Below are 10,364 nucleotides of genomic sequence, written 5' to 3'. Positions count from 1 at the left end.
TGATGGAGCTTAATTTAAAAAAACAGAAAATTGTAAATCCAACTAATATATAACACAATCAACCCAAAAAAAATGAAAATGAAAGCTTTAAAAACAAAAATGATGAAGTATAAATACATAATTTTGATGGTTTTGCAAATATTGAAGAAGATAAACAGAGAATAAATAATAATGAAGTTTGAGAGAGGAAGATGGAGATTGAAAACCACAAATGGAGTCTGAGAAAGAAAGGTAAGTAGTTTTGTCATGAGAGATAAAAAGAAAAACTGAAAATGGAAGTTAAAAAACATTGTTTAGAAAGTTTAATTTTTTTAAAAAAAATTTAAAAATTTGGCTGGCCCAAACTTGAGACGTCTTTTGTAAAAACGGTCTCAAATAAGAATTTGCGATAAAATATAGGCTAACAATGATTGTTGAATATGTCAAAAAATAAATGGAATATTTGACCAACATCGATTGGATTTGAGTCAATTATGAGTCCACATGCCCTAGGTAAAGCTACAAGTCAAATGTATACATAGTTATTATATCTTAGCAATTGAAATTAAAGTTGATTTTGAAATTTTGTTTGTCCCATCATCCTAATGCTATTAATATTGCTTTCCCTTAAACTCCCACCCGGATTTGGGCATAATTCGAAGGCTGAATGTACGCAATTTTATTCTTGTAAAAATACATAAATTGATTCAAATTTAAGATAGTTACATAGTTACATTTCATGTAAAATGCATCTATATTTCATCTAAGTCTGAAGGCTCAGATGTATATAACCTCATCCTTGTAAAATACACATTTCACATATAATTTTCTTGTAATTCATGGAGAATGCAATCATGTAGTAATGAACTTAAGAGACAAAATGAGTTGTGAAAAATATCCTTTAATTTATAGAATTAGCTGTTTTTCATACAGATCATAAAAAATGTAGTTTTTTTTTTTTTTTTTTTTTTTTTTTTTTTTTAATAAATTTTACATAGCTAATCAGCTATGGTCTACATGAGATGATAAGTATACATGTGTAGTTAGAATGATCACAGTATTTACAATATAATCTACACAAAGAATCAAAATTTAGTGGCAGGGACTGATCTTCTTTTCAACCAATGCATTAATGATTTCCTTGTAATCAATAGCCTTTGCAATACTGCGGGTCGTCGAGTCGGAGTGTCAAGACTAGTCGGCAGCTCGCTCGATTCGACACCTCCGGAATTCGAAATTAAACTAGAAGCACCATCTTTATCAAATTTTCTATTAACCGCCCGATCTGGATTTACTGCAATAACTTCGAGTCCAAGTTCCGTCTTCAAAAGCCTTGCTATCGCATCTTTCACCGTACACTCTGTACCTACTTTCGTGATTCCTAGTATAACTATAAGATCGTCGTTTACTGATAACCCTGCAATATGATTGAAGAAATAAGAATGATTAAGGACGCCACCGAGATAGTTATTTGCTATTGTCAATGTCACATAATTCACTGATCTCCTTGGGAATCGTGAATAAAATAAAGCGAATTATGGTCGATTTTGAGCAAATCGTAAATTTAAAAAGTGAATTAACTGGCGAATTATGTTACACTGATCATTGCAGCATGAGCAAAGGTAATAAGGCAATATCAACTCAAAACTTCATATATAAAACCTATCCGTCGATAGCCTAGTGTTGTACATCTAGTCGGCCATACACTTCGAAAAGATCTCATACCTGATTTGTAGTTTTCTTTGATCATACGTAAAACTGCGAGAACTACAATTCGTGCTTCCACCTGCACAGTACGCTGAAGAACTCTTATGGAAGGAATGCAACAAGCCGATGGTAGAAGAAATTACTAGTAACATCAAAATTTAGAACAATGGACTATGCAATGAATACGATAAATCTATATCTATTCCTACTTAAGCTATATAAAACTCTCAACCATATAGATTCAATGCATAGAGCTAGTTCTAGATCCATAATCGCGTACAACAAAACAATGGACTCTTTCAAGGAAACGCTAAAACATATGTGTATTATGAACACTGTCTACCCTAGCAAATATCAATCTACACAAGTTAAAACAACGGGAAACCATCATAGCTCTTGTGACTTGTAACAGTGGCACTTGGCGACAAATTACAGATCGTCGAGTCACTTTATAAAGGCCAATGGTCGTACCTTTGTAAGTCCTTGAATATCAACTGCCAGGGTTTTAGCCGTATCCTTTCGTAAATGGGTTGCTATCCTTTCAAGAAGTATACTTCGCAATTCCCCTATGTTATTCTTGTTATGTGAACTAGATTGTCCTTGCTGATTGTTCTCTTGTATAACTCCTTCACACCATTCTTCTATCAGTAGTTTAAGAAAGTAGTCATTGGATTTGTAGCTGAGGAAAGAAAAATTCGGAACATCAACAATGCGAAAATAGCTTACTTCCTTGTGATCACAAGAAGAGGCATATATATCCAAGTGAACTTTGAATATTCATGAGTTCAATGAAGTTGTTGTTGTGCGACAGCGGAAGCAATAGAAAACCCAATTGAAGCAACTAAATGGTAACAATTGACGTCTGGATAGATCTCAAGACTAAACGGCCCGTTTGGTAGGTGGTAATAAACGATGGTAATGGGAATCAAAACTAGTGTAATTTTGGTTGAAAAATCTCCTAACTACCTTAATGGCCATGCTTGTCCAACTTCAATCTATCTCATTTTCTTTATAAAATTCATTCCAATGCATTACCATAGGGAGAAATGGTATTAGGTGATAATGGAAATTTGTAAACAAAATAAACTTTTTTGTGATCAAAGTTTCATCACCATTGGAATGACATGGAACTGAACTTTTGATGAAATTATACACCATAAATCATTCTCATTACCACCATTTAGTACCGCTAACCAAACGGGCCGAAAAAGAATGATGACAGTGGACAAATGAACAAGCAAAGTAGAAAAAGATTCAAATCACTAAAGCTAAGAAGTGATCTTTGAATTACAAGTAAAAAGTTTGAACAAAATCTAGAACTGACCCGGCTTTACACATGTCTTGATATATAGCTAGGCACTGCTGAACTTCTTGAAGGGAGCCGTACTTACTACGGGCTCTTAACAAAGTGTTATAGGTCACCTGATATAAGCAGACACTCACTTATCAAAAATGAAGAGTACGAATACATTACAAACTCAACACCAATCGTTAGTACGATGAATACCCATCGAGGCAAGTGAGTAATGTACAAAAGGTAGAAAAAATACTCATAGCTGCGTATGCTTCAAAGTTCATACTTACCAAATTTGGTTTAACACGGTTTCTCTTCATTTCTGAGAATAATGAAAATGCCGTATTCAAGTTTCTATTTTCAACACAAATCTGTAAATCAATACGCCAAAACGACACTCTAATTACTAGATTTAGTTTCATTTTAATATTTAAAAAAACAACAAAAGCAAACCTTTATAGCAGTCGTATAAGCGATCACATCAGGCCTAATTCCAGAGTCACCCATGGATTTTAATATCTGCAAGGGTTAAAGAAAAGATATATTATTATATTTATATTATATATACATACAGACACACACACACATAAGGACATATGAGTTGTATAACTGTAAAAATGAGCTAGCAGGGACCGTGGATTGCTTTAGTTTTCCAGGTCAAAAGCTGCATATAAAAGATTGGGTTAAGGACACTTTGATGTATATTTCATATATTAAACCGATGCATGAGGTCGAAGATCAACAATGAGTATCTTAAATCTAAAGAATAAATCAAAAATTAAGCTACATTAAGAAGTCGGCTATTATTATATATTTAGTATTGCAAAGAAAGCACAATCCTGTTACATTCGGATAATCGGATCAATTTCAGGTCAGGTGTTTTGGTCGGTTTAAAATCGGGTCTTGTGTCCACATTGATTTTTACGTTATATTAAATTCATTTTGAAGTCGGGTTCAGTTTCAAAATTGGGTAAATATCGGGTCATTGAGTCTGTTTTGAACACCTCTAACCTCTACTAACTCATTAAAGGATTTAACAAATGAACCACCTTTCACATATCAGTTCATAGCAACCACAACCGTTAAGATTAGTGGAAATCTTTACCTGCAAAGCACCCTCAGCGTTTCCAGCTCCACCACATATATCAATCAAAGTTGAAAAGCTGATGTGATTGGGTGAAAGACCCAACGATCTCATTTCATCGATTAGAGATTTCGCTCGATAGTAGTCAGTACCACAAGCCTTCAAGAGTATATTGTATGTTGTAGTTGTGGGACTAAAAGGAATATTTTTAGCAAAGCTCAACTGACGTGAAGTAGTCACAATTTCTGGTGCTTTTGTTCTAGAATTTTTAAATGCAAGTAGAATAGCCGATGATTCATCTTCACTAACTCTTATGTTTTCACCGAATTTATTTGCAGATCCACTACTCTTCCAAGTGTAAAAAAGGCGAAAAGCTCGGTCATACTGACATCCCTCCACACATGCATGAAGAAGTGCGTTGAAACAATGTTCGTTAGGTTCACAGCCCGCCATAAGCATCTCATCAAATAGCTGAGTTGCTTGATCGACCAGACCTGCATTGGCACATGCACTGATCAATGAGGACCAAGTAACAGTATTGGGAATGACGCCCGCTGATTGCATATCTTCCTTGATTTTGATAGCCATTTGCCACAATTTCGCATCTGCAAATACCTGAAAATTTTCATACTTGTTGAAAACAATCATGCTAATTAAACAACATAATTGCATTATGCGGAATCACAATGCAACTAACGGCTCGTTTGGTTAGTGGTACTAAATGGTGGTCATGGGAATGATTTATAGTGTAAATTCCATCAATAGTTTCATGTCTCATGGTAATGAAACTTGATCACAATTTTTTTTTTTTTTGTTTACAAATTTCCACTACCACCTAATATTATCTCTTCCAATGATAATGCATTAGCATGAAATTTATGAAAAAAAATGAGATGATTGAAGTTGAACAAGCATGGATATAAGGTAGCAAAAGATTTCAACCAAAATTACACTAGTTTTCATTCCCATTACCACCGTTTAATACCACCTACCAAACGGGCCATAGTTACAAAGCAGATTTAGTACAATAATGTAACAAAATCAAGAATAACCAAAGAGCATGGAGGGATGTACCTTGATGATTGTGCTGTAAGTAAAAACATCTATTTTGAGTGTTCCAGTTGAATCCAAGTGTTGTACCTCTCGGTAGATGTCCTGAGCCACATCGACCCTTCCCGACCGACAACAAGCCTTTAGCAGGATATTGTAAGTAGTCATATCTGCTTCAATACCTAAATTCTAAAAAAGAGAGGATTTGATGTTGATTTTTTGATGATATAAAAATCAAGGAGTACTCGTAAGTAACATGATACTAAAACAGTAGTTTTCAGTCACGAAACATACAAATCGAATTTAAGTAATAGGCTGAGTTTGTTACCATAAAAGTCATAATAGTAAATGTAGATATGGACTAATGACATGACACTACAGCAAAGGAAGGAAAAAACGGAACAAATTATTGGATTAGAATGTGAAGACGTCTCTCCAATGATATTATGCTATAATGACAGCAGTCGATGCAAGGAGATAGATGCTAGACAATTGAGAAGGGGCATTACTTGCATTTGCTTGTACACATCCATCGTGTAAGCCAGGTCATGGGCATTTACATTCATTAGACTGTTGATGACATAGATATTTGGGGTGATTTTCTGGGCTAGTAGATCCTGCATTCAGAAAACAAGGATAGCATCAACTACAAGATTCAAATAGGAAAACATCACAAATTTTGAGGAACAATAGACAACACTCAAGAAGTAGATGTCAATTCCACACTTTCAAATTCGAGAACAAGAACCAATTTCAAAGAATCCAAGGGAAAAGATATAGATCTAACATATGTTATCCACCCCCCTCAAATGCAAAAAAGCAATCAGCCCGGCCCCACCGAACCGACAGTGACTACCCATGGAGGCTGCAAACTGGCCCCACAGACCAACACAAGCCCTTTCACCGCAGTTTGGCCTCATTCGTGCAAACCCGAGAAAACTTACCAGGAGATCACCCATCCTAAGATTGCTCCTCACCAAGCATGTTAAACTGTAGATTTTTAGCAAATGAGCTCCCTTGAAAAGAAGATGCACTTTATTGATAAGGGTGGTCTATCAATCCTTTTGAAAACTCAACCCGGGGTATTACACAAACAACCAAAACTAACTAAGAGACATGCATGTTCATCCTAAAAACTACTTATTTATACAAGAAACAATGTAGAAATGGAACGAAGAAATACTACACAAGACTCATAGATGCACCACATCACCAGTCAAATGGACAAGTGGATTACACCTTCCATCGTATAAAAAATGTATCAAGTGAAGAAACATAGCAGAGCATATCCAAAAATCTGTCGAAGAAGCTACCTCAAAGATTAACCTGGACTTGAAACAATCACCACATAAGCCACAAGCATCGATTATAGTGCGGTAGACATACATGTTATGACCACCAAACTTCTGCCTAGAAGCTTCAAAAACTTTTACAGCCGAAGCCAGGTCTGACTTCTTTCCAAATTCCTTGATTATTGTGCACAACAATATCTCTGCATGTGGAAGAAGACAGGCATACCTACAGCATTCGAATTTGTAAATATTTGTTGATGAGGAGATACAATTTAACATGTATTGTTATAGGCTATAGCAGTGCGCAGTTTACAAAAGAAATATAATAACTTGTGCTCACATAAACAAAACTTCTTTTTCGAAAAAATTATTAGGCCCAACCAAGTACACAAAAATGTTGCGAAACCAGATTGAGAATTGAAAACAAAAGGCAAATACGATTCAGATCATACGCCATGATAAGGGATTCAAACATCAGTCTCTAATACAAACTTCATTATAAAACAAGTTAACGAACTTTTGTTTATTAGAGGCGTATTTGCTTACGGATCATCGCTAAACATCCTCCAAAAGAATGCTTTTTTCTTTTTATTAAAAAATGCATCATATTAAGAGTATTTACAAAAGAAAAATGTATTCTACCTGAATATATTACAACCTAAATGAAGCAGAACTTTGCGACAACATCCACTTATTTCCTTTCTTCTTTTTAAGAAAATTAACAAGTACAACAGAGACAGTTTAGATTCAGCATAGTGTTGGATTAAACTGGAAACTGAATACTATTAGCCCCATGGCAATCACATAAATTGTGACATCCAACTTCTAAGCAGCTTTCTCCCACAGTCCTACTTTACCGACTCAGGCATGTGATTTTTGAGCCTACTTATTACTTCCTCTTATTCACTTTAATAGTCCCGTTTGACTGGGTAGATTTGTCAATGCAATAATTCTATCACTAATATCTCTAATTATGCATAATTAAAAAATGTAAAAAGTTAATACTAATGATCTTTTCATTGAAAACGAATCAAATAGGATCCCACTTGACTATGGTTAACTTATTGATTAAAAATAAAATTCAACTTAAGAGTGATTGATCAACAGTGTCAAAAGTCAAATGGGACTAATAGCTTGAATAGGAGGGAGTATTTGAATTCTTGCACATCAATGGATTTGTTTGTACCAATTCAAATAAACATCACCCTCAAAAGCGAGGAGGACATGAAATGAAACTCACCTTCCCTCAAAGAAATCATAGAATGTAGCATGCACATTGTTAGGACATTTATTGTATTTTGTTTTTTGTATTTGCATTATATTTCCAATACACATCTAACTTATAATTTTAGCTTCCATCATCATCAAACTATCATTAGGGCATAGAAACAGTACCTTACAGCCAAATGAGGGCTGCGCTTCTTGACAGATATCCTAATCACATCACTGGGCTTCATCAAGTCTTTGATTGGGAATTCAAAACCTAGATAATTGAAAAGGTTAAATGATTAAACCTATACAACACTTCTAAAGAAACTAAATATTGATCTATGAATCACTTTTTTCAAAAACACCAAGGCTGCATCTAGAAACTCTACCAACAAAGCAGTCTTCAAGTGAACCACAGCCATATAATGAAGGGACATACCAAGATTCAATGTGAATGACCTACATGTATATAACATTGAACACAAAGTCTAAATATGAGGAGTTCCACCCCTATTACTTAATCATATTCATCAACAATTTTAGCCTTTACCCAAAAGATTGGAGTCGGCTGCATGAACCAATATCTAGAGATCGTCAACGTGAATTCTCCTTATCCATTCATGACAATTCTATGCCTCCAAAATATAAGAGAGTTTAGGCAATGTCCCAATGATTACCATATACCAACATATTCCCAAATCAATTTTCAAACTTTTATCAATCATAGTACTAAAGCACAATGAAATCAGGTTCAAAATCAAAATTGAAATAAATATATTAGAAACCAAGGTAGATAATTTGAAATACCAGCCAATATTTCCATGAGCTCCACAGCTTCTTGTAAATGCCCATCATTTAATATACTAAAACACTCTCTTTTAAGCAATCCCATAGCTAACCCATCAAACAAACCCAAAACATCAACACAAAGTTTGGACAAAAAACCCAACAATTCAACAACATCATGAACTCTTCCTTCTTTAAGACCCTTAACAATGCCAAAAGTTAAAAGCTTGGAATTCAACAATTTACCAAAAGCCAAAGACCCATCAATACCAGAGCTCAAAACAGTCTCAACAACCATCCCAAAATCTTGGAATCTTCCATCTTCAACAAGCTTAGAAGCAATTTCGGCATAAAAACTAAGGTCAGAGTTAGTTGGGTCAGAGTTTGATGGATACAAATGGGGAGAAATGATAGGTATAGAGGTTGAAAATGAAGATGAAGATGAAGAGAATGAGGTTTGGGAAGTGGGTTTAGAGAAAGAAAGGAAAATGAAGTTATGAAGGGAAAGAAATGGAGGTTGTTTATGGGTAAAGATATGGTGATGATGAAAAGGAGTAGAAGCGACAATGGAGGATGAAAGGGTTGTGATGATAACAAAACTCCTCATACTTGAGCTTAAGCTTAAGCAACAACAATGGAGATTGAAGAGGATTGCATTTCAATGGCAGATGATGTCTTGTGATGTTTCTTTTTGCTGAAATTTTACCACCAAATTCTTGGATTGAGATATCGATTTGAGCCACAATTTTTCTTAGCAACTCTTATGAGACTCCAGTAGGAGTAGTTAATACCAAAAGTCCAAATAAAAAAAAGTTACCTAAAATAATCTAATTTATTGTTGATTTTTATACAATAATCTTAACTTTAATTAATTATGAATAATGTCAATATTAGAGTCACTTAGCCAGAAGCATTATTATCCAAATGGTGATCAAATTTTACAAGTTAATTGCTAAAAAAAATCTTAAAAAATTAAAAAGTTAAAAATTAAAAAATAAACTTTCCTGATTTCTCTTTAAAATTTTTAATTCTTTTAAATTTTTTTAATTTAATTTAATATTTATTTTATTTTTTGTGCAAAATGACTTGTTGTATAAGTAAAACGTTCCTTTGGTACATTCTTAGCCAACACCCCTTATAGTTGGGATTATTCATGGTTAATCAAAAGTTGAAATCATTATAGCGAAATAAGTAAAAGGTTGAATTATTCCGGATATTTTTTTATAAAAAAATAGTGTTTTTTGTATGGTATGCACTAATTCTCGATCTTTTAACTTGAGATTATGAAATAAATTTAAAATCATCAAAATCAAGGTAAGTTGGTAAGATTATCTTAAATGAGAATTTATAATTTTTTTTTCTAATTATACGTACTGACTTTTTTTGTTGGAATTTTCAATTAGAAAAAAAAACTCATTTTATCTCGATCTTCTATAAATAATAGAAGTGAATTTTTTAAAATCTTACCCCATAGCAAAAAATTATGTTTATTTAAGCAAACTTTCAATAATTTAAATTATTGGTTGAAAAAACCTTGTTACTATGGTACTACAAGTTTCACTTTCATATCTCTACAAATTCTTCATTTAACAACACTATTTCCTTTATATTTACTTTCATATTCTAGCAATTTTTAGTCCCTTTGTAGGGAGTATTCATCCATGTTCAATTGTCCATGTTTCCTTAATTTTTATTTTTCAGCTTCGTCCATGTCCATGTCCATGACCATCGTTCCTCTGATTTTGCTACCTATACTTCATAACCCCTCGACTATATAATGTATATCCATAAAATATATCAAAATACCTGTATTTTTAGTCTATTTGTAGGTAGTATTCATCCATCCTGAAAAGTCATTTGTAGCACAAAAATTACGATTTACGACCAAGTCAACATGGTGTCATATGGCATAAAAACCGGATTTCTACTCTGTTGAGGAAAATTTAAAAAGAATAAGTAATTC

The 10,364-nt window shown here is 33.7% G+C and overlaps 1 protein-coding gene across 2 annotated transcripts; it reads right to left on the bottom strand.

Annotated features, from left to right (window-relative positions):
- Positions 1 to 928: 928 nt before the first annotated feature.
- On the bottom strand, positions 929 to 9,185 carry LOC130812650 (pentatricopeptide repeat-containing protein At5g02830, chloroplastic). Of its 2 annotated transcripts, none has more exons than XM_057678191.1 (12): positions 8,423 to 9,185; positions 7,802 to 7,889; positions 6,428 to 6,632; positions 5,624 to 5,731; positions 5,139 to 5,303; positions 4,086 to 4,679; positions 3,434 to 3,499; positions 3,271 to 3,351; positions 3,011 to 3,108; positions 2,158 to 2,365; positions 1,705 to 1,777; positions 929 to 1,396 (listed from the first exon to the last, which is right to left on the bottom strand). In XM_057678191.1, exons 1-12 carry the CDS (start codon positions 9,006 to 9,008, stop codon positions 1,065 to 1,067), a joined length of 2,604 nt encoding a protein of 867 aa, XP_057534174.1. In that variant the 5' UTR covers positions 9,009 to 9,185; the 3' UTR covers positions 929 to 1,064. The 2 variants fall into 2 exon arrangements, with proteins under 2 accessions (XP_057534174.1, XP_057534176.1); XM_057678193.1 differs by having other exon boundaries at positions 1,705 to 1,765.
- Between the last annotated feature and the right edge of the window lie 1,179 nt (positions 9,186 to 10,364).

The sequence above is a fragment of the Amaranthus tricolor genome, chromosome 5 (assembly GCF_026212465.1).
Source record: "Amaranthus tricolor cultivar Red isolate AtriRed21 chromosome 5, ASM2621246v1, whole genome shotgun sequence".
Classification (NCBI taxonomy): domain Eukaryota; kingdom Viridiplantae; phylum Streptophyta; class Magnoliopsida; order Caryophyllales; family Amaranthaceae; genus Amaranthus; species Amaranthus tricolor.
Note: the sequence above shows the minus strand (reverse complement) of the source record. Positions and strands in the feature narration are given on the sequence as shown.